Consider the following 23861-nt stretch of genomic DNA (forward strand, 5'->3'; position numbering starts at 1 on the left):
GATGGTGTATAACTTATTATATTTTTATTAATTAAATTTTAATTATTAATAATAATGCTCACATTTTTACTTGGAATGAACGTGAAGAAATTAACGATACTTCTTTATCTTTATCTTTTGAATTGTTCTGTCGAATCGATTGTTCAAAAACTTTAGTCTTGAAAAAAATATAATAAATAAAAGCAGCATATATCATCAGTAAATAAATAGTATATACTTAATATATTTAAAATTAATTAACAAATAAATTGGTTTTAACATTGAATTTAGTATATAAATTAAAACTTCTCGATTAGCCAAAAAAAAAAAAATCCTTTTAATAAGCTCAAGTTTTATCTTTGTATTCTCACTGTTTTTGCCTACCAGAAACAAAAAATAAGCCGACTTCTTACTCCACCCACGAGCTTTAGCTCAAACTGGCGCAAATCGACAGATACTACCCACCCATCAATAGTCATTCGGTTTGTTCATCATAAGAAATAAATAAATTCATTTTAATATTACCAAACAAAAAAAAAAAAAACAATGGTAAAATTTAAGGCTATGACTCAAAGAACTGTCATTAATCCAATAATCTATGCTCACTCATTTTCCTACAGGAATTGATAAAGAAGAGATGTCATACCCTGTGGCTAAAGGAAAGCAAACAAGAAATAGAGAAACTCCCAAGTAATAAAACTGAACTTCCTTATACTGTCTCCACTGTATATATTAATATTATATAATATTAATAACAGGAATGTCGATCCCTTTTACTTCATTTCTTCCTTTATAAAATAGAGAAAAGAAGAAAGGAAAAAAACAGGCCCAAACATGATGGATAGGGCATATCTCATTCCTTCAAAAAGGACAAAACAAAAAGGTAAGTGGGTAAGGGTTTGTTCAACTTTTATCCCTCCCTATTCTGTGTCATTTCTGCTGTTTCCTATTTCATGCAAATACTGAGCCACAGGACAAAGCCATTAAAGAAAAAGCAGCTTGTTGTTCCTCCTGCCCTAGCTTCCTTCTCCTTTGGCACCTCTGTTTCCTCACTATTTTTGATCTTTGAAACAGCATGCTCTGGTCCACCACAATTAGTCTCATCTTCAATGAATTCCTCACTTCATTGGTCGTGGCTGAGGTAGTGGCAGTGCTGGTGCTAGATGGGGTGGCGGCGGTGATATTCGGTCTTTTTCTTCTCTTAAATGGACTCTTGTGAAAGCTCAAAATATCTCTTTTTGTCTTTCTGTATCTGATTCCACAAGCATTGCAGAGCGACTGTTAAGAAAAGAAACAAATACCAGTTAAAATCACAAACCCAGATCAAAAGAATCGACATATCATCATAAACTCAAAGGAGAGGAACTAAGTTAAACATCAAACGGATATCAAGTGATGCACCAGAAAAAGGGAGAAAGTAACCAAAAACCCAAATACGGAAGCAAGAAAGAAAGGAAACCTTGGGGCCAGCAGGGCCAGCTCTCCATAAAGGTGTCTTGGTAGTCTTGCAATCAGTACAACTTTTCTTGGAGTCGTTTTTACTCTTGTCATCATCTCCACACGATGATTTCTTTGCAGCAAGAAAGAATCAAAGAAATACAGTGAGAAAGTACAAAAACCAATATATATTTTAAAGAACACCAAAGAAAACAAAAAAGAGAGACCCATAAAAAGAGAAAAATTTAAAACTACATAACAATCATTCACTTCGACTCACTCTTTCGTCAAGATCCATTGGACCATCAAACAGTCGTTTCTTCGGTTTTCTGTTCTTATGGTTTCGTGTTTAGAAAGAGAAGAGTAAGGTGATCGTTTCTTGAAATGGAAAAGAAAACAGAAAGAAGGAGAGAGAAAAGAAGCGACCGAGAGAGTAAGAAAGGAAAGAAAAACAGCAGAAAATGAAAAATGACGGGCGTGGTGTCTGTTAAGAATGGATATGCAGCAGTGATTTAATTACACCTACAACATCGCAAGTGAATACCAGCTCCAATTTAAACGTCTGAATTATACAATTAAATACCGATTGTAGTTATCTATAATTAAAAAATAAATTTTACAATGATAAAATACTTCGATTGTACTGTAACAAAATCCATATATCTGTCTTTATAATTTTTATGTTTTTACTTACTATATATGAAGATTTATCATTTATTGAAACAAATTATAAACATTAACAACTAAATTAAATGAAACAAATTATAACCATTAACAACTAAATTATAATTTACTTTGATAAATATTTTATTTGTGGAAGAAGTTAGTAAAATTTGAAAGTGAATAAATGATAAACTGCGAGAAAAGAACATAAGTGAGATTGAGTGTGTGTGAATAAATGGGTCATTTGGTAGGCTTTTCGCTTCCCCATGCTTTCAGACCATTTTAGTGTTCATCAAAAGCTGGGCCTTCAGCTCTCTCTCTCTCTTCTATTGTAGAAACTGCATCCTCGATAACATGAAATCATGTCATGTCAAAAAATGCTCTCTCTCTATTGTAAAAACTGCATCCTCGATAACATGAAATCATGTCAAAAATATGTTTCTTTTTGTAGCCTTCCTACTTACCATAAAGTTTACTTAATTTGCTTAGAATAATATTTTAATCAACTGATAAATTAATTCAATAATTATATAATAATTTTTACTAAAAATTAGCAGTCAATTATTATTTATTAAATAATTTTTTTTATTTTTTATTTTTACATATAAAATAGAAAAGTTTACTAATTATTATTTATTCTTTTCTATTTGTAAAAGTTGAAAAAAGGTCACCAATATTTTGTCTATTTTGTTTCTATTTAATGATTTCTTTTTTATAGTTTCTGGTAATAGAGAAGAAAACTAAGAATATCAATCGAGGAAGCATTATACATCAAATTTAAAATAAGAAAAAATGTTCAATCTATCAAGTGTAGAAAATAAACGAATATTAAATTAATCTATCAAGTGCATAAGTTTTAATATATTTTACAAAAAGATATAAAGAGTGAAGAGTATTAAATTTTATTTTTTTGATATTAAAAGAATAACCCATATATTAGAGACGCGATTAACCTACCACAATGGCCATTCATGTTTCAATCGAACATTGATTAATATCCAAATATAAAACATTTACAAAAATCTTTAATACGAACCCCACCCCCATCCCATGCTCATTCTGCACAGATAACCAGTATCGGAGTTAATGGGTAATGCATCCGTGCGCACATCCCGTCGCGCAGTGAAAATTCAAAGCATTCTATACCTAAAAAAGGAAGGGCCATAAGCCAGACGAATGCAAAAATAGTAACATCTCTACTTTTCCCTTTCACATGAGAAACCCTTACACTGTATATACCGTGCAAAAACAACTTACATGTTCTAGTAGAATGTCGACTGTAGACAGAAAATCATTGCACCCGACTCGATACATTCAATATATATATAATATATATATAAATATAATTTCAATATACCTAATAAGTACAAGCACACCACTATAAGGATTTTGGGAGTGCCAAAATCTGACAAAACTCTGGAGAAGGCAATGCAGAGACGCTACTAAGACCCACTACCACATTCAAAAATACTCCATTCCACGTCTGTTCTTTTATGAGATCCCAACCTCCAAGAACAACCACCCTGACAAACCAGCATCATCGTGGGTTTCTCAGATTATAGTAGCTAATGTGACCCATCCATCGTCTCTCCATACCATATCAACCCGCCATAGCAAAAACCCAAACCAGGCCAGCTGCCTCTCAACCGAACTCTAGACTGAACCTGGTAAGACCCAAACATGACAACAAGACACCTGACCTGAAGTTGAAAACTGTCTGCCACGTTGCACAAGGACCTCCATATTGAACCTGTAAACCCCTGCAAGTAATGAATTACAACATGTAAACCATGCCGATGACAATAAAATTGTCGGACGAAAAATACTAATATGTAACACAGGACAGAAAAACTAAAACAGAAATAACGCATACATTTAGCTGAAATTAAATCCACCAGAGGGAATAGTAGGCATATCACTCCCTCCAAATTGGAACCCAGATTGTGAAGCATCTCCTGGAGGCATGGTCTCATCCTCCTCTTCCAACCAATATGTCTCAAGAATCTTCACAGCCTTCTCATAAATTTCTATATTGTCATGTGACTGTAGATTCTCAATTTTCTCCAACCCCTCAGCATCATCAATCATTTGCGCGTATAGATTTACACCACCATCATTGTTGCCCAAATTCTTGTCAGCTTCCCCTACCTTCAATATGTTTTCCAGACCTTCTAAGCAGACAGTCACAATCCTTGGATCAGGGCAGATGAGAAGGTCACACAAGGGCTTGATGCACCCTTGGCTAACAAGATATCTGTAAGCCACGAATACAAAGAATTAGCAGCTTAATTATATTTGATATACGTCCAACTTCAACCTACACATTTTGAACATATATAAGAAACAAGAGCACTTATTCATACTTGATTTGATCATGAGTACCACCAGATGTAGCATTTGAGATCGCCCAAGCAGCCTCTTTCTTAATGTCGAATTCAGCATTTTCAAGCAAATGAACCAATGGACCAATAATATTTGCCTCAATTACAGCCTGCAACAATTCCATAAATATATCATCATATATCATCCAACAGTGGGAATCGATGCAACGCCATAAAATCAATACAATAAGCATGAACTTGTACCTGAATCTGCTCCTTGTTGCCAGCTGTTATATTAGAGATGGTCCAACAAGCTTCCTTCTTGATACTCTTTTTATAGTTATTTGTCAACAAATTCAGAAGGCAGGGCAGTGCTTGATGATTGATAATACACTGGAAAGGCAGCATACCACATAACATTAGAGAAAACAAAAAAAGTGCACTTTATATGGCATGCACCATACAACAAAAACTTCACAGTGATTAGCTAAATCAATGAAAGAGCATGTTGCATGGGAGGAGGATAAGAAAAATAACTCTGACACTTTGGTCATCAAAGAGCATACAGGGAACATAGAAGATATTTAGCTGTCTACCAAATTGTACTTCTGCTTTAGAGCAAGTCCAGTTCACAAGCAAACCAACTAAAAACAATGAGAATGATGCTAGATGTGGTGTTAAATACAATGAATCCCAAATCAATAGCCCCAGTACCAGCCCACCCACAAATAATGTGAAACGGAACTGAAGGATAGAACTGACTACAGAATATTCATTCCTCAAGCATGGCTGCACTGCCATCGAATATCAATAGCAACATCCAATAAATTCTAATGAGATTCCATTTGACACAACACATGTATATGGGCAAAACGAGAATAGTCAAGATGTAAACTGCATGTATAAGACCTAGTTCATCAATAGCCTTGTGAAATATAAACTATTTCCAACGTTGTGGAATAGTGAATTGAGAAAATATACAAAGACAGAGAGAAAGCTGTATTCATATAGCCAGCAGTACCTGTGTCTGCATATCATCGCCAGTGACAATATTCCCAACAGTGCGAAGGGCAGGAATGAGAACTGATGGAGATGGGTGCCTGAGACATGTTGCAAAAACTTCATATTTTGAAAACACAAGTAGCAATAAAATCCATAATTCCAACAAACAAGAACAAAACAAGCTTAGAGCAAATAAATGTACAACTCACAGTAAAAGTTCAACTAGCCGAGGGCACACTCCTGCTTCAATAACAGCTTGAATTTTGTCATTGGTGCCATCAGAAAGATACGAGAGCGCCCAACATGCATCAGTCAAAACTTCTTCATCATTAGAATGAATTAGACGTGCAAGGGCTGGAAGTGCAGGCTTAACCTATTGAATAAGATGCAACAAAAACAAAATGTTATCAGGCAGTAACAGAATGTCTTCAACGAGAAGATGATAGGCACATTAAACACCATACTATTCAAAAACTCATAATGCTTGCAAAAGTAAAAATGTCATGAGTCATGATACACCGACATAATCTGTAAATAACTTAAGTTTGAAAACAAGAAACTCGACTCAAACATTAGTGAATTGACAAACCTGCTCAAAAAATGGTTGTGGCTTGCCTCGGCAAAAGTTTGAGAGTGTCCATGTAGCATTCCTCAGCATAGAAAGTTTAGCATGCTCATTCAACTGTGCCAGTAAAGGAAGCAATGCTCCATTGCCAAGGACCAGATCACGACATTTAGGAGAATCACCAGCAACATTTCCCAGTGCCCAAACAGCCTGAAAGTACACAACACACAAACAAATTAGTCAAAATTAGCATGTGAAATATTTATTAGCAGTTTTAATTCAGCGCAAACTCAATCCATTTGCACCTAGCAGCATCGCAAAGAACAAGTTCAAAGGGCAGAACTAGTGCAGTGGTATAAGATATACACATTTCAAATTTTCTCCGGCATACCTGTTCACGAACATCATCACTTGGAGAAGCAAGAAGCTTTACAAATATAGGGACAGCTCCATGATCAATTACCACCCTCGTATTCTCAGATGTCCCAGAGGCAATGTTTGTCAGAGCCCAAGCTGCTTCAAACTACATAAATTTAACCCAATAAGAATCTCGAGGTATAACAAAGAAAGATTGATGATTAAAGGGTGGTTGAAGGCATCCAGCAGACCTGAAGCTGCGGAAAGTCCTCCCTCATAAGAAACTCAACAAAGCGAGGAACAACACCAGCTTGTATGACTTCCTCAATTGGAGGGCTGCGCTCTGGTAATCAACCAGAAAATTTGACACGATATACAAGTGAAACGAATTCCAAAAAATACAAGATAAGTAGTACGGAAACTAGTTTCTCACCGATTGAAAGCAATTTTCTAAATTGAGTGGTTGCCTCAAGCTGCAGGTTACTATCATCAGACCAAACACCGGCAACCATAGATGGTAGATGCTCCAACTGCAGTCGAGCAATTAAAAAACATGAAGAGAAATTTAAACCAACTTACTCTTTCTGAGTCGCCAAAAATACTCCGAATTTTCAATAAAATATCCCTCAATGAGCAGTGATTTAGTCAATATAACAAAATTCAACACAGCGCAATTTCAATAGGGTTGCAGTTATCAATCTAAAAGCCACCACTCCATATAAAATAAATAACTCATCACATAGCATAGAGAAAGGAAGGTCCAAACCATTATATAAAACAATTAGAAACAGTTCCATCATGTAAAATATATATTTTTTTTAAATTCTCCCTTTTCTGTTGTTTATATTTTTTGGTTAGGAATCCTTAATTCACCTAGAATTATCAGAACTATATTAATATCTCAAAAGTTAAATGCACTTGCTTCGAATAAGAGCACAAAGTTTGCACAGCCAAAAGCACAATAGGGCTGCAGCATCAACCAAGAAAATCAACTTATTATCCCTTAATAAAAAGCTCCAAAAAGAAAAGGCCAAGGTTTTGCAATCAAAACCCAAACCATAAAATTCATGATGCCAGACCCCTTTTTCACAACTTAAGAAATTTTACGGTGTCCTCATCTGGAAACAAATTTCAACAAAGCCCCTCAGGAGAGTCCACTACATCAAACAAGTTCATCTAAACCAGCAGAACTCGAAAGGCTCCATAATTAGTAAGTGAAAAACTATCACAGCAAGCAATCAAAACAATCCACAATCAATCGCAACAAGCAGCAGATAAAATCAAGTTACTAAAAGCCGAGCATTGCATTGAGCAACAACAAGATTCACTGCCCAGTCAGTAAACAGAGCTAATAAGACCCTAATTATGAACTAAGCTTTATGCGATAACCACCATCGAACACAAAACAATTATATTCAATAAGAAAACCCTAACTTTTAGTCAAAAAATTACAACGATTAGATCCTCTAACAACGAAAAGAAAAGCACAATTGAATTCGCGCAATCTTATATTTCAGAAGAAAAAAAAAGAATACTAGATTACAGAACTAACCTTCTTCTCGACGGCCGAGGAGTGAAGAGAAGCTGGCATAGGCTGAGCTTGAAGTCCTTCACGTCTCTTCTTCTGTAAACTCTCCTCACGCCGATTTTTACGGATCTCGACCATGTTATCTTCTCGCCTACGGCGACCTTCCTCCGCATCCACCGCCACTTTGTATCTGTTCCTTCGAACCTCGGTTCTAGCGCTCGGCCTCAACGACATCTTATCTTACTTTTAAATTACTTTGTTATTTTAAATGGATTCAAAAAGTATTGTTGGAATGATTGATAGAACGATCTCAAAAGAAATGGAGAGAGAGAAATCAAAACTTTTCTTTCAGAGAGGTTTTTAAGGGTTTTGATGTTGAAAGGAGAGAGAAGGGAGAGAAAGAAAGGGGGTTTTGTGCATGTATATATAGGATGTACTAATGGAGGGTAGGGCTTGTGATGTATGTGGACACGGATCGGGTGTTATTTACTCGATGCGCCATCGAGTTTGAGTTTGAATTTGAATATGAGGGAAAAAAAGGGACCTTTTTCTTCTGAAATGGTGGGACCTACTGTGACAGTTTTACCGGGAGTCTAACGGCGTCGTTTTAATCTGTGACGAAGGTTTCGTGGCCTCATCAATTGGGAAGAACAATAAAATAAAGAAAAATATATTATCCGTCGAGTCGAGTGTAGTAATATGTGAATTAAATAAAAGACAGCATAGTATTTTATTCCAATTAGACTAAGAAAACAAACTCAGTAGACCGACTTCATATTTATCCTATTTCTTCTTCTTTCTTTTTCTCTTAATACGCGCTTTAATTTTCATCTGTTATTTGCAAATATATAAAAAATAATTTATAGACTGCTGTAGGCTTCAGCTACATCATCGGCCTATCCAAACTGAAAACAGGGTCCACAGGAGGAAACCGTAGCCCAACTTGGTGGGTTTTAGCAGCTAGCAGATGGATTCTGGTGTTTTTTTTTTTTTTAAATGCATTGGGTCTCCTGAGTTACGCTTTGTTATCAGAGAGACACAGGCTGCTCCAGCATATGACCGCAGCCTGTTGAGAAAAGTTAGGTATAATGTTTTGGGATGGCATCTTTAATTAGTAACATCTAATTTGAATTCGATCAAGCATTATCAGTGTGAAAAAAGATCAATTTTCAGGAATGAATTTTATAAGTGTGCTTAATTTAGTCCATCACAAACCGCCCAAGTAACTAGCAAATTTTGGACAAAAGAACTGGGAGAGTTAGCAATTCTTTTCAATAAGCTCTCTTTCTTCCACTGATGGACCAAAAGGCCGAGCAGAATACCAGACCCAAACAGACAGTATTATTCGTGAAGAAAATAAGATGGCAAAGAAAAAAGAAGAAAAGGCAAGGCAAGACAGAAGGGACTGAGTTCCTGTTATATATTAGCTTAAAATAATGATGTCAGACAGACCGAAGGAGAGACAGGCCGAGCAGTTATAAGCTGAAAAGGAAGGTGCCAGTTGCAGGAAGTAGGAGGCTCCACCAGGCACTGACACACTACAAACAAACGGACCTGAGTAAACGACAATTGCACCTAGTATCCATCAACGTGAACCACTAACATTGTTATTATTATTATTATTATTTGCCAAAGATCAAGATTCATTTAATAGAAAGATACTGCTAGTACATCAGAACCACCATTAAGTATCTGCATGATTTAATCATATGAAATTCTGAACCCCTTGCAGCCTTTTTGGCTCCGTCTTCCAACTATTTGAGACCTCAATATTTTTGCCATTCAACGGTAAACAAAAAACAAAGTAAATGTAAATGAAATGTACTTCCATTTCCATTTGAATCCTGGAGAAGTTTAGGCTTCTCCTTTTGCAGTCCACGTGTAAAGATGAAGGTAATTTTTTTGTCTGGAATTTAAAAAATTTCATGAATTGTATTAAAATTTATTGCCAAGTTAAAAAAGATGAATGTTACAATTTTTAATTTACCTAAAACTGTTAAAAGGAATATGAATTTTAAAAACATATAACATTACGTTCTTAACGAAAGAAACCACAGCACTGACGCCTCGAGAATGGTATGCGTTTTGAATTGGCTTTGGATTCGGATTCACAAACCCATCCAAAAAATTTTAAATACATATATATAAAACACAATTTAGCATGCGAAACAAATGTCGATCTTTTCCTGAGATGTCTGTCCATTATTTTGAGCCAAGGGAAGGACCCATATGAACCTCAAGTCATGCATTAGGCAAATTAGACCTAGAGCTCTACTCCATCATTTCCAGTCAACAAGAGCATATAGCATACATCTGAAATGTGAATAAATAAAAGGGGAAAACTTAGAAATTTTATTCCATGGAAGCACTAAAGCTTTTCTAATAAAGTAGTCACAAATATTATATAATAAAACATTAAGAAACCAAACTAACTTATCTGAGCTAACTATCCAATAAAAGGCACCCAATTCTTTCCCCCCCAACCAACCATCCCAGAGTTAGGCTTCTCTTAGATTAAATTAAAATGGCAGATATTAGATTCAGATTACAGTACACAGAGAGGGGTCAAAATGGCATGTGCATCAACAGCGAGAGGTGTTGCGCTTCACCGTATTACCTTTGGATGGATTAACGCGTGCCCTCTTTATATCCGTTTGATCTTCATTAATCCCAACCCCCACGCCATCTCCACCCACCATTTCTACGAACATCCTTTGAAGATCTTCAAAGCTATCTCCCTATTCAATCAAACACCCAACGAGCTGAGATTATAATTACTATTTGATCAAATTATTAGGGGCACTAAAGGGAAATACAGTCTGTACCTCGTCTTTGACATTGTTCATCATGGAGATCATCTCTTGCATAAAGTCACAAAAGTCCTGTTATTTTAAAATTTTACAGAAGTTCATGGGTCATCTAGACAATTGTTTTTTTATTAAAAAAAAAAGGCTAAAATTGCAAATTTTGCAAAGCAATCATTTGGGCAGAGAACCATGTCTTGAAGGGATGAAATACGCAACAGTAAAAAAAAAATAAAAAAAAAAAAAGCAAAGTAAACCAAGGCGATCGTTTCAACGATGTCGTTTAGTTTAGTGATTAGCGGTACAGAAACGACATCGTTTTAGCCTTGGCCTGAAAGGAGAAGAGATTTTTATACGTACGTCGTCTTCCTCTTCCAGAGGATCGTAAAGCCCAGCATCGTAAATCGATCTTTTAGCCTGGTCAGATAAAACTGTAAAAAAAAAAATAATAATAATAAATAAATAAACGAACAGTTACCGGCAGTTAGCATGCGCGTGAAAAAGTAAATAAACGGAAAAATTGCGGCGTTAAGATATTTTTATGAGAAGAAATATTATGATTATTAATATGAATTTACCGGAATACGCTTCCTGGATTTGCTGAAACCGTCGTTTCACTTCTCCGGCCACCGCGGTATTCCCAGCCCACTTGTCCGGGTGCCATTTCTTCAGTTACAGGAAAAAAAAATCACAGTTTCAATGTACTTTTCTTTTTAATTTAATCACAATAACCGGCAACATTACATTTGCAGTGACAGAAAAAATAGAACAGTTTGACCCAAAAAAAAAAAAAAAAAGAACAGAGAGCAAAGGAAACGGCGTTGTCGTGATTAATACCATGGCGAGTTTGCGATAAGCAGTACGGATATCAGAGAAGGAGGCATCGCGACGAATCCCAAGAACAGAGTAATAGCAAGATCCGCCGTTGGATCCTCCTTCTCGATCCATAATCTCTCAACTTACCACCAGAGCAAAAGCCAGAATCCTTTTAACACCAGCAGTAAGCTTTAAAATCCAGCACTCCAATTACTAAACCGAGCTGTTGATCTCCGTACCTTTATTACCAAAAACACACATAGCTTCTTATTGTTGTCTGTTTGTGTTTGCTGATGGTGGTTGTGGTGGTGGTGGTGGTGGTGGTGGTTTTAAGGGCAGGAGAGAGAAAGAGACAGTGAGAGCGAAAATAAAATATCTTCCGAGACTTTATTTTTTAAGAGGCCATGTATTTATGCAAGGGGAAAGTTCGAGAGATTTCTGTCTGATTGTTAGTCTTTGAGAGATGAAGATATTTTCTTTGCGATTTTGATAATAGCCACTCTAATATTATATAATTACTGGTTTTGCCATCAATGTTAGCGTTACTTTTACACTTATCGCTGCCTGTTTACGTCCGTTGGCGGAATTATTGTTTAATCCTGATTTGCTTTTCCTCTTTTAATAAAACAAGATTTATTTAAAACGCAATAATCAAGAACAAGAAGTTGCTTGTTTTCCTCCTCCTCCTCCTCCTCCTCCTCCTTCTAATCGACTGGTGTCAATGTGTAATTTGATTAGTTAAATACATATTTATCCTTCTAAATTCATACTATTTTATTAATTTAAAATTTTTAATCTGTAATTTAATCTAATTAATACTTAAAATTTCTGCAACTTACTCCGACAGAACGTTGCCAATAAAGAACATTTCAAAAGTTAATGTTCAATTAATCTAAAGCACAGTGAAAAGTTAAGCTTAACATTGAAAAAACTGATCACTTCTTTTGATCATCGACAATTTGTACAAGAACCCTTCTTCTGCACTTTCTTTTCTTACAAGAAGGCTTTAGGGAAAAAGGAAAAAAAATAAAAAAAACAGAGTAAAAGGAGATACATAAATAAGCTACAAAACTAAGCTAACACTCTGCACCTTTTTACAAGAAAGCAAAGCAAATTCCAAGAAATACAGGAAAAACTAAAAATCTAAAATGACCACCTCTGATTGACCTTAGGAGAGAGCTTATCTCTCCTATAAACCTTGAGATGCTTGATTTACTAACAAGTTTGGTAATCTACATGACAGAAGCTTTGCCACATTCTTTTAGCAGCAATGTCTCGCCTAACCGATCCCCACTTCATGATAGCAGCTCGTAGCTTACACCACCCTGCTTTTGGTTTTCTAATTCTCGACATATGTACACTAAATCTTGGATGAGCAGAAATAAAACCTAGTTCTTCGTTTCCTGAACTGAATATAAAAGTATCCCCTTGTCCCCAGCTGCAGCCCGGCGAGTTACCAGCAGACCAGTTTGATGTTTGAGGTTGCAAAATTTCCTCAGGTGTCAATTGATTAGTCGGGATATGCCACTGTGAAACACTTGTTTGCCAAGTGCTTTCTCCTGTGCAGGGTAAAAACAAATCCCCCAATTTGAAACTGTTCCTTAGTGGTGATTGAAACAAGTGATTCGCACTCCCAGCGGTGTTGAAATCAATCAGCATTTCTGGTTCATCTGAACACAAAGTAACCGCCGGTTTAGTTTTCATACACGAACCAAAGTTATTAAACATAATAGAAACTATATAAATAGAATCCAACAATTAATTGAAGTCATATACCTTTTCGTGCCACTGGGAGATCAGGTTGCTGCAGACCGAGATTTTGATCATGATATGAATCAGATCCAGGACATGTCAAAGTCCTTGAAGGGCCTGAAATAGCATGAGCATCAATCAAGATGAACTCTTTCACATTGTTATAAGCTTGTCGCTTTAAGTTCTCCACCAAAGCCTGCCAATATTGAACACAAATGTTGAACAATCAGATAAACTGCAGACACATCCCTAATGAACGAATTTTTGAATGAAACTGAACATTGTAATGGCCTTTAAGTACTTACCTTGTGAGGAGGAGTAAGTTTATCCAGAGGCTCGTAGGTCTGACCATCAAATGTTACTTTTATGATCTTGTATACGGAATCGAAAATCAGCCCAACACTTTGTTCAGGTTCAAAGTAAGCATACAATTTTTCATCAAGAACACAAGTATTTGCATGCTCTATAATTGTATCCCATATCTTGTTTGAGATTCCACCTCCAAGCACCTGTGATCAGATTGAGTTATCAGTTTCAATGGAATCATAAAGAGAAATATTCATCCGACTCTGAAAACAACCGGAAGGGTTAAGCAGAGGAGACTCTCTTACTCTGCGGAGTTCAGGGGGATTAACTGCATAACGTTGAAGAAAGTCCCTCACAGTGCGAATTCCCAACTCAGCCAGCTTCTTGTGGGATGAGCCGTCTTTTGCTATTCTTTCCAGACGCCATACTTCATCATCCAATTGCGGAGGGTAATGTTTCTTATACACTGAAAATTAACAGATTAGGTTTTAAGTCTTTTTAGTTACAGATCTTGCAAAAAAGCTGATATCTCATTAATAAACATCAGGAAACAGCTGAAGTTTTAAGTGTTGAACTTACACTCTCCGCGATGATCCTTGACCACGAAAGCTTCACTTCTTGCTTCTCTTATCCTAGCTTCACCACTTTCACCGCTAATTTTGGACACAGGTTTAGCTCCCAAACGAAATTTTCGACTCCTCTGCCAACTTGAATTATCTGTAAAAGCAACATCACTTATCGAAACAACTCCACCTCTTAGCGTAACATTCAGATCTCCTCCAGTCACCAGTGGCCTTCTACCCTCTCTTTCACGGATAACACTGGCATTGAATTCAGTCTCACTCCAGTCTTCTAGGTCATCCAAGCCAAAATCACCATTAAGGACAAGAATTTCAATCTTCATACAAGATAGAGGACCAGAAGTGACAAGGGTCTTGCGGTTAGCATCCCACAATTCTATCCTGATGGGACTACCATCCTCCGCTTCTATTCTGCTATTAGTAAAAATGGTAGAAGGCGGTTTGTTGACGAAGCGCAGCAGGAAGCCTCTTCCTCCTGTTGTTTCATTCTGATTGAATGGAGGTCTACAACAAAGAAATACAAGCAAATCATATGTATAATTCGGTTAGTCCTGTCACATAATGTCTTAATCCAATAAAACTCTATTCGACTGCTTCATTTTTCATGTTCAACTTTCTAGGGAACCAAAATCCTGATAACAGATGAGCAAAATTAGAGACAATTGATATACATGGACTAACCTGAAGGATGGATGAAGAATGCGACAAACAGTTCTTTCCACCTCATCTCGCACCTAATGAACAAGACAAGCAGAAGCACTTCCGTTAGATAATTAAAAGCATAAGTGCTAGTAAAAGTGATTGAAATCAAGAATTTGAGCTGTTTCAATCAAATTATGTTTCTGATATGCTCAAAGAACAAGAGATGCAAATTATTCCCATTGGTACATCAACTAATAAAGACTAAAAGAAGAAGGCAATCAGCTAATTCATTGACTTTGAAAAATCATCTAAGTTGGCCATTTTTTATTGTGAAGTCGCCGTTGGACATAAAAAGGAATAAAAACAAGCTCTGCTTTATTGAAGTTACTATAAATACAAAGCTAATCAGCATATGCCTGAGCTGAAATGAAATAAAGAAAAGGAACATGGAATAATCATATGTTACCACTCTTCTAAGAAAAGGTTCCATCTTTGCCGCCATATCCTCAACTGAAAGCATACCTAGCACGTCTCTAATGACACTGCCAACACAAGAAGAAAAACCCACATCAAAACCTGAATATAACAGCTGAAAAAACAGAAGCATAACATGGAAAACATACACTTAAAGCTTAAAGAATTAAGGACCTACTTCTTAAACCGCTTAGAGTCGTGAGCTGAAGCTTCTTCAGTTCCACTCTCAGCATCACCATAAAGATACCTCTTTGTCACCATCAGACAGAACTCAAAAACAAAGAAACAATAATGTCCTTGAAAAGAAACCTCAACTTCAGATTTTGATATAAAGAACAAAGAGTTACCAACACCAAACAACCTTATACGTGTATAAATAAGCAAAGATTTTTAAGATTTGACTTAATGAAAGGGAAGAAGGTACATAGAAGTTTCGATTGAATCCTAACTCTCCTAGAAAAAAGACACGCTTTAGAAACAATGATACATCACATAAAAGTCAAGAATCATATTCCAAGAAAGTTTTCAAAAGCTGATGAACAAGAAACAAGAAAACTCTAAAAAGGGCATATATATATATATATATATATTATCTTTTTTCTTGCAAATTGTAAAACATTTATATATTTGGATACTCCAAAGTATCAAGAACCTAGTACTTAACTACTAATCAAACTGGCATTAAGTGAAAGGACAAATAAGAGTTTGGATCTATTTATAATGATAATAATAAAAAAAGACCTTGAAAATCTTGAAATTCTAGGTAACGAACTAACCGCGTGATGCTTGAAAAGTACATCACCTGTATAAATCAAATGATAAATGCAGCTTTTAAAGAAATGATCATTTTTTGTAATGATAACGAGAGATTGGAGAAAAATAAACACAAAATTAAACCGGTGACTGACGCGTTAAAGCGAGTAGTAGATGGAGAATAGAAAGTCGTCGGGAAATTGCAGATAAAATTTCTGGGTTACCGCGTTTTTGAGAATAGACCCACAATTTTAATTTTTTTCTTTAAAGAAAAACCAGATGTAAAGCAAGAATGAAACAAACTCGAAGCAAATCTGAATTTCAATTGAATTCCACCTTTTCTTCTGTTATTAGTACGTACTCTTCGCACGTACATCATAGCTCAACTGAAACTGAATTTTGTTTTTGTATATGGCCTGATGAAAGTAGCCATACAGCAGCTAGCTAGCTAATGTTCAGGCTTCTATTCCCATAAAACAAAATTTTGCTTTCTGAAATCATACGCTATACTCTCTTTTAACCCATCACCGTGAATTGACAAGCAACTCGAATCGCAATTCCTACTCCAGTGGAGTTCAATTTATCTACATATTTTACTTCTTTTGGCTAATTAATCGGATTCCACCACAACTCCATCTCACTAACTTACGAATCTCTTGCAAATTTTAATAAATTGATGTATTACAAATTTAAATTCAAATCTACGCGTTTTTGAACTAGCGATTCCAACTCCACAAATGAAAATAGATAATCAAGTTGAAGCTAGCCGTGACCCGATCCGGCCCTTGCGATTCTTTTCTTATGGTGAAAGATCAACAAGAAGATGACGTTTCTCAAATAAGGGACGGTCTGTGGTTAACTTTCATTCCAATTAGGAAAATCATATAATTAGAAGAAAGTATTAGCTATAAAGGTGTTAATGGGATTATATTGAAATTTTCTGAAAACACAACTGAGTACAAATTTCACGCGTTTGGTAAGAATAAACATTAATAAATTGATGCCCCCATTAAAAGTTTTTGAAAGGTAAGAGAGAGCAGATGTATTAGTATAGTTCCACTAAGCTTACTCTGTCATTATCAATGTCGGATACGTGTAAATTAATAACTGCAACAAAAGAAAAAAAAATTAAAAAAAAAAAAAAGAGTCATTCTTGAGAAACACTGACTCTGTTGCAAATCCGCAAGTGCTGCTGCTGGAGAGTTGCAGTTAGTCCAACTCTTTTTGAGGTTAATTTATTAGTCAAGTCGTCGAAGAGGAGAAATCACATGCAACTTCTTCCGGCGACCCTGATTTAAATTTCCATGTAGGCCTCGCCCACTTTTTATAAGATGCATTTTCTCGGAAAATTACTTTGATCAGAGAAAATTCTTGGAACTAACCAACTATTTTTATTATTACTTTTCTCCTTTTGTATAATAATATTCGGTTTTTATAGATATATGTAAGCAAGTGCCTCTCCTTGACTAATGGGATCTTTTTGTTTAGATTCCACTGACAGTTTTCTTTTTCTTTTACATAGTTTTGGAGGATTTAAATTGCCCAAATTTGAAAGGTTAATCAAAAGGAGGAGAAATAATCATAGCTACAAGAGTTATTTTTTCATTTTGTTCTATTACGGTCGGTAGTTTTCTTGCCATGGAAGGTACACTTTTTATTTTCTTTTTTCCTATTAATTTTTTCAATTACAATAAAATAATTAAATCATATTTCCATCTTATTTGTATAAATGGTCAGAGCTTATAGATTTTGATTGCAAAAATTTCTTATGTTTCTTTAGTAGTAAATTCGGGTAAAAGTTCGTTTAGGATTTTATTTTATATTTATTTTTTTTGTTGTTTATTAATTTTATTAATTAAATATTATAAATATTTTGTTTCGTCTTTCTTTTATGGGTGTTTGTCTTTTCTTTTATTATGGAAGCTAGGATGAGTTTAATTATAGTATTCAAAGAATTAGATTTTTTTAAAGACTCGTCAAATGACAATGAAGTTGATTTGTAGCTCAATATAGTCACCGAATGAAATGTGTTTATTGCCGCTGCGCCAAACGCAGCTAAAATACTGTATATAATTGTTTCGTTAACAAGATTATTGAAGTTTAAAGGAAAAAGTCATATTTATAACAAGATTATTATATATTTATTGAATATAGTTGTATTTATTTATCTATCAAAAGTTATATTTATTAATTATTTTTAATAATTTTTTTTTTAAAAAAATTGCTCAAATAATAGATGATAATGTCTATTTCAATTTTAATATATATTTTTTATTTTTCATGGATATTATTCTGCAATTTTATTTATTAAATATAATATTTATTTTATTTAAAAAATGAATTTATATAATTATTATTTTCTATGGCAAGGCTAAATGAATTTAAAATTATTTTAATATACAATACTAATTATAAAAAAACACCATCATCCGGTCAGGGATGAAATTAAAAATTTATTTAAAATAAAAAAAAAATGTCATATCTATTATAATAAATGTAAAAAATAAGTATAAAAAGAATCTAATAATTTTATAGGAGCTGAAGAAAACGTAAAAAGAATTACATAAATTTAAGAAAAAGATTTTGAAAGCTAGGGGGCCATGGCCACCCCTATTCCCCGGTTCGCCGTTTGCATTTAGTCCCGATGATAGTTTTACCAATACAAGTGATTTTGTAGAAAAATTAGCAACAAAAACATTTTATATATATATATATATAACTCTAGTAAGTATTCAGTTTAGGTAAAAAATCACAATAGTTTAATTTATATTAATATTTTTAATATATAATATATACTAAGAATGTCCTAATAATATTTTTTATTTTTAAAAAATAATTTTTTATAAATAAAAATATCTTAAAAATAAATTATATATAAAAAATAAAATATTTTATTTAAATTTAATATTTTTTATATTTTATTTTTATCTGTCTTTTATTTTTATAGTAATAATTTTAGTTTTTTTGTTGTTTTTATAAATTGAGAAATAAAAATAATAAATACTAATTAAATTAAATCTATAAAACCTTGAAATACAATTATTGAATATAAGATAGAGAGTGAAATTTGATATATAAAATAATTTTTAATTCTATATTTAAAGGGTAAAATATTATATTGAAGTGATATTTTATACTGTTAATTTTTAAAATAAAAATTTAATATATATATATATATATATAATATATTGAAAATATTTTAAGTTTAAATATTAAATATAAAATGCAAAAATTAATACAATAAAATACATATGATATCCGTAAAAAAAAAAAGTCGTTGGAGGCCACCGTCTGTATTCGTCTTTCCGCTGATGAAGAAGCTCCCTTTCGTATCCATAATTAACAAACAAAACCCTCCAAAAGCCATGACTGCATCATCGAGTAATCTCTTTGCATCAATAGACATGGGCACAAACTCATTCAAAATGCTAATAATCCAAGCAGACCCATCTTCAGGCAAATTCCTCACAATTGATCGCCACAAAAACCCACTATGCTTAGGCCGCGACCTCTCCACTTCAATCTCACCAGAATCCCATTCTCGCGCTCTCAGTTGCCTCCAAGAATTCAATCACATTCTCAAATCCCACAACATCTCTCCTCATCAAACCCGCTGTGTCGCCACTGCAGCAATGCGTGAAGCAAATAACTCAATTGACCTTTGCAAAGCAATTTTTCAAAGTACAGGATTAGAGGTTGTTGTTTTGACTGGTGAGGAGGAGGCAAGCTTTATTTATCTGGGTATGCTTCAATTTTTGAACTTTTTTGATAGAAGAGTTTTGGTTATTGATATTGGAGGTGGGTCTACTGAGTTTGTTATAGGAGAGAGAGGGATTGTTATTTTTGCTGTTTCTTTAAAGTTAGGTCATGTGGGTTTGACTCAGAAGTTTGATAAGATTTCGGATATTAAAGAGTTTGTTAAGTTAGTTATAAAGGAAAGCGGGTTAGTTGAGAAAATTAAGGACTTTGGTTTTGAGGTTGCTGTTGGGACTTCAGGGACTATTAGGTCCATTGAAAAGGCTGTTTTTTATGGTTTTGGACAAAATTTAGGTTATGATAATGAGGTTTTGTATAGTGATTGTAAGAGGGATTGGAAGTTTGGTGATGGAGAATTGAAGTGCTTAGTTGAGAGGTTCTGTAATGAAGGAGAGAGTGAGAAGAGTAAAAGAGATGAGTTTTTTAAGAGAAGATCAGAGTTCATTATTGCTGGTTCAGTGTTACTGGAGGAGATATTTGAGTTGCTTGGAATTAAAGAGATGGAGGTCTCTGGATATGCTTTGGGAGAAGGTGTTATTGCTGAAGCCTTGGCTAGAGTTTTTGAAGGTTATGATTTGAATGCTAATGCGAGGTGGCGTTCTGTTGTAAGACTTGCAACAAGGTTCAGTGAGAAGAAGAGAATCAAGTCTGCAGCACAATGTGCTACCATTGCTAGTGTAATCTCAACTCTCTAGCTTTATTTAATTTCTTATTGGCTTTAGGTTTTGTTTCATATTTTGATTTTCCACTCTCTCCAATTACTTTATCATATCTTAAATTTGCAAAACTAGAAGGAAGACCTTTTGGCATTTTTTTGTTGTTTATTTTAGGAAAAGTTGTTCAAGGAATTGAGGCATATTTTTCATCAAAAAATGGTATGGAAGTTGCTTTGATTGCATTTTCGTAGAGTAAAGATAAGCTCATGGATCATAGTAATATTACTCTGCGACAGATATAAGTTCAATGTTACTGTTAGTGCCAATTAGAATTTTATGTTTAAGATATCCAATGACTTGGTGATTGCTGCAGGAGATTTTTGTGGGCTTGAGAAAATGGCTAGAGGTTGCTGACAATCAAGTTAAGTTTAACCTGAGCTTGGATGAAAAGAGTCTTCAGTGTCTAGAAGCTGCCTGTTTACTTCACAACATAGGGCTCTGTCTTGGTAAAAAGGGTCACCATAAGCAGACTTATCGGATTATCATGGTATGTGTAATGTTCTTCTCAGGCACATAAGGGTCAGCTCTGACCCTAAACAATGCTCTCTATGACTGTGCATGTATGCGATATATCTATTTTACCGAGTCTAATGAAGATATATATATATATATTTTCTTGAGTGGCAGATTATTTATATGAACTGTAATGCTCTCTATGCATGGAGATGCCTAGGGAGTTCTGCAACTTTTATAGATGATCTGCATACCTGATGAATTTTATCTTATTGTGCAGAATGGCAATTGTCTTCATGGATATAGTACTGAAGAGGTCGAGGTACATTTTATACATTATGATATCCATTCTCTGTTCTCAATATTCATATTCCTAGAATGCTCTCTATGGTAATAAACTTTTCGCAGTTAATAGCTCTGCTCACAAGGCATCACAGGAAAAAATTCCCAGAGTCTGATCATTCCACTTTGGTTGGGATTTCTAAAGAGGTCTTTGTACTTTTTCTTATAAACATCCTTCATTTGTTTCATAGCTGAGAAGAAAGGTGCTCACTTTTAAATCAATGTTTGTATTGTTTCAGTCAAAGAGGAGATTCAGAATTCTTTGTATCATCATACGGATATCTGTTATTTTACAGAAAACTAACTGTTTGAACTTCCAAGATTTGGAATTTTTACACTCTGATGAAGGATTCAAACTGGTATGTTTTGTTCTAGTATTTTGTACAGATGCTTGTATGCTAGGAATATATAAGGTGCAGCTTGAGGGTAGTTTCTTCTGTTTTCACTGTCATAGTAATTTATTTTTTGCGAATGCAGACTTGTTGTCTTAATACATGTGTGTATGGAGATGATTACTCAATGCAACTGACATTGAGTGTGTGATGTGAGTACTGCATTAAGTTTTTGCAGGAATCAGAAATGTGGATAGTTTGTAGCTAATGTACAAGCTGTCTTCATCTATTTTCAACATGGTACTCAATTTTGGCATGATATTAGTTGAGAGCAATAGTAAGAATTAAAATTTAATATCATGGAAAAAAATATTATGTATGTAAGGCAAATACAAAATTATATGGATAACAGAGGAAATAAAAACCTTGTGCAATGCTTGCGAACATTCACATATTACTTTTGCTATTGTAGTTTGTTAGTTATTGTGTTTAGCATCACGGAGCACATTCCTTGTTTTCCTTCTTTGATATTGAAGCTTCATTCCATCACCATATATCACCTGGTCAGCTCTCATGTGCTGCCTTGCTCAATAACTTTTATAGAAGTTGACCTAAGGGTTTTCTGTAGGTATTCAGGGAGACCAGGGGCCCAACTGCTTTGTTTGCAGGAAAGGACATGGAGAAAAAACTGAAAAAGGAGTTAGAACAGTTCAAAACTGTATGTTTTTTCGTCCACTACTAATTATTCTTCAGCAGATCAATATGGTTAAGATTGCAATATTTTCCTTTCGACTACCATTTTTGTTTGTATTCAGCTTTTCCAGGAACAGTTGTTGGTTGAGGTGTTGCCATGCACTTCAGAATCATCAAAAAGATGAAATATTACTTGCACAATTGTCAGCCTCAGTTTGTTATAAAAACCTATAAAGCTCGTGAACTGGATTACATTAATTGATCCATGCTGATTACCTTGAGAACAAACTACTACCTGGTATGTCTGCATCGTCCTTATTTAAAATTTAATTGCAAATCTGCATTACTTGTCACATTGATCATGAATATTTGTAAGAGTATATAAATATCTTTTTCTTTTATTTCTTAACAAGAACAGTTAAAGATATGTTTCCCTTCTCTCGCCCTCTCTCTCATGGCAGTCTAGATGTGCTGCTGAACACAGACCATTCCCTTAGTGACTTGGTTGGAGCTTGCTAAGATGACATAGAGAGATGAGGACTATAGTAGTCTTTGGCTTTCAGCTTCAGCCACTCTGGTATGTCATAATTTACATTTTCATATATTCTTATATGTGTTGTCAATTCATGCCATCCTTGTTGCTGATTTTACTAGAGGGAGATTTAAGAATCCCATTGTTAGTGGAAAAATATGTCATTGAACTCGATAAAACAAGTCAATAGTTTGATACTAAGTATTTTTATTGTTTACTGTAATATGATGACATTTGATTATGGATTTTCTTAGAATAGTAGGGGAACAGCTCCTCATATTGTGTGCCTTGATATCGACGAATCTAGGCTTTCATTTCTGTACTGGGTCTTATTGATATCCATAGCCTATGCAGTTAAAGAGGGGAATGTGCCAAGCGGTAGCAGCAGAAAATGCAAAACGGTCAATACCAGAAGTGAATGGCCCTTGGAGTAGCAAAATTACAATACAAGCATTAGGCGCTTACCCAACAGATACTGCTAACCTTGATAGACCAAAACGGGGTCAAAGTATGACAGAGAGAGAGCTTGATGCTAACTTCATGACATCCAAATGCATGAAGTGGGAGTGAGGAGCCTGGTAAAGGGCTAGAAGTGATGATATTTCCATTAGAAAACACTGTTAAAAGAAAAAAGAAAAAAGAAAAAAGAAAAAAGAAAAGGGGATTTGCAATGACATCAATGGAAAAGACCTTTCATGTATGTGAAAATATTAATGGAGGCATGTGATTGATATATGTATTCAATGGCAGCCAGTAGCCATGTGAGCAAAGTGGGGTATCCGGTGACTACTTATTGCTCTTGTTTTTGGTATTTGATTGATGACATTGTTAAAGAATTCACCATCTTATCTTGCTTTTATATTATTTAAATAAACTAAGGTGGCACAGCAACAAAAACAACATCAAAATCAAACTTACAAATATTTAATAACAAGTATATCAATTTTTAGGATAATCGCAGTACGTGTAGCTGATGTGTCAGAAAGTTAATTAGTGGGTCCTCCTAATCCTAAACTTGGAAAGCGATTCAATAATTAATTAATTCTTTTAATTATTT

The 23861-nt window shown here is 34.6% G+C and overlaps 5 protein-coding genes across 7 annotated transcripts; 1 reads left to right on the plus strand and 4 right to left on the minus strand.

The window, feature by feature from the left end:
- Nucleotides 1-670: 670 nt before the first annotated feature.
- On the minus strand, nt 671-2039 carry LOC8269795 (GATA transcription factor 15). The gene is made up of 3 exons (XM_002512438.4): nt 1697-2039; nt 1439-1549; nt 671-1257 (listed from the first exon to the last, which is right to left on the minus strand). The coding sequence occupies exons 1-3, from the start codon at nt 1712-1714 to the stop codon at nt 931-933; spliced, it is 456 nt and encodes a 151-aa protein (XP_002512484.2). The 5' UTR covers nt 1715-2039; the 3' UTR covers nt 671-930.
- Nucleotides 2040-3256: 1217 nt separating this feature from the next.
- LOC8269796 (importin subunit alpha-1a) lies at nt 3257-8264 on the minus strand. Of its 2 annotated transcripts, XM_002512439.4 has the most exons (11): nt 7877-8263; nt 6758-6854; nt 6576-6667; nt 6359-6490; nt 5992-6177; nt 5612-5775; nt 5422-5500; nt 4665-4793; nt 4443-4570; nt 3953-4333; nt 3257-3839 (listed from the first exon to the last, which is right to left on the minus strand). In XM_002512439.4, the coding sequence occupies exons 1-10, from the start codon at nt 8084-8086 to the stop codon at nt 3955-3957; spliced, it is 1596 nt and encodes a 531-aa protein (XP_002512485.1). In that variant the 5' UTR covers nt 8087-8263; the 3' UTR covers nt 3257-3839; nt 3953-3954. The 2 variants fall into 2 exon arrangements, with proteins under 2 accessions (XP_002512485.1, XP_048225567.1); XM_048369610.1 differs by lacking the exon at nt 6576-6667 and having other exon boundaries at nt 7877-8264.
- A 1596-nt stretch (nt 8265-9860) lies between these two features.
- Nucleotides 9861-11897, minus strand: LOC8269797 (dnaJ homolog subfamily C member 21). The gene is made up of 6 exons (XM_002512440.4): nt 11494-11897; nt 11235-11322; nt 11017-11087; nt 10678-10734; nt 10470-10590; nt 9861-10165 (listed from the first exon to the last, which is right to left on the minus strand). Exons 1-6 carry the CDS (start codon nt 11602-11604, stop codon nt 10116-10118), a joined length of 498 nt encoding a protein of 165 aa, XP_002512486.1. The 5' UTR covers nt 11605-11897; the 3' UTR covers nt 9861-10115.
- Nucleotides 11898-12365: 468 nt separating this feature from the next.
- LOC8269798 (calmodulin-binding protein 60 B) lies at nt 12366-15728 on the minus strand. The gene is made up of 8 exons (XM_015714948.3): nt 15406-15728; nt 15220-15295; nt 14793-14845; nt 14110-14615; nt 13836-13996; nt 13530-13733; nt 13249-13420; nt 12366-13142 (listed from the first exon to the last, which is right to left on the minus strand). The coding sequence occupies exons 1-8, from the start codon at nt 15486-15488 to the stop codon at nt 12688-12690; spliced, it is 1710 nt and encodes a 569-aa protein (XP_015570434.1). The 5' UTR covers nt 15489-15728; the 3' UTR covers nt 12366-12687.
- Nucleotides 15729-19228: 3500 nt separating this feature from the next.
- On the plus strand, nt 19229-23652 carry LOC8269799 (exopolyphosphatase). 2 transcript variants are annotated; one of them, XM_015715059.3, is made up of 9 exons: nt 19229-20413; nt 20766-20939; nt 21186-21227; nt 21314-21394; nt 21487-21606; nt 22208-22297; nt 22395-22570; nt 22734-22849; nt 23150-23652. In XM_015715059.3, exons 1-7 carry the CDS (start codon nt 19232-19234, stop codon nt 22455-22457), a joined length of 1752 nt encoding a protein of 583 aa, XP_015570545.2. In that variant the 5' UTR covers nt 19229-19231; the 3' UTR covers nt 22458-22570; nt 22734-22849; nt 23150-23652. The 2 variants fall into 2 exon arrangements, with proteins under 2 accessions (XP_015570545.2, XP_048226244.1); XM_048370287.1 differs by having other exon boundaries at nt 22208-22570; nt 22691-22849.
- Nucleotides 23653-23861: the final 209 nt, after the last annotated feature.

The sequence above is a fragment of the Ricinus communis genome, chromosome 10, assembly GCF_019578655.1.
Source record: "Ricinus communis isolate WT05 ecotype wild-type chromosome 10, ASM1957865v1, whole genome shotgun sequence".
NCBI classification, from domain to species: Eukaryota; Viridiplantae; Streptophyta; class Magnoliopsida; order Malpighiales; family Euphorbiaceae; genus Ricinus; species Ricinus communis.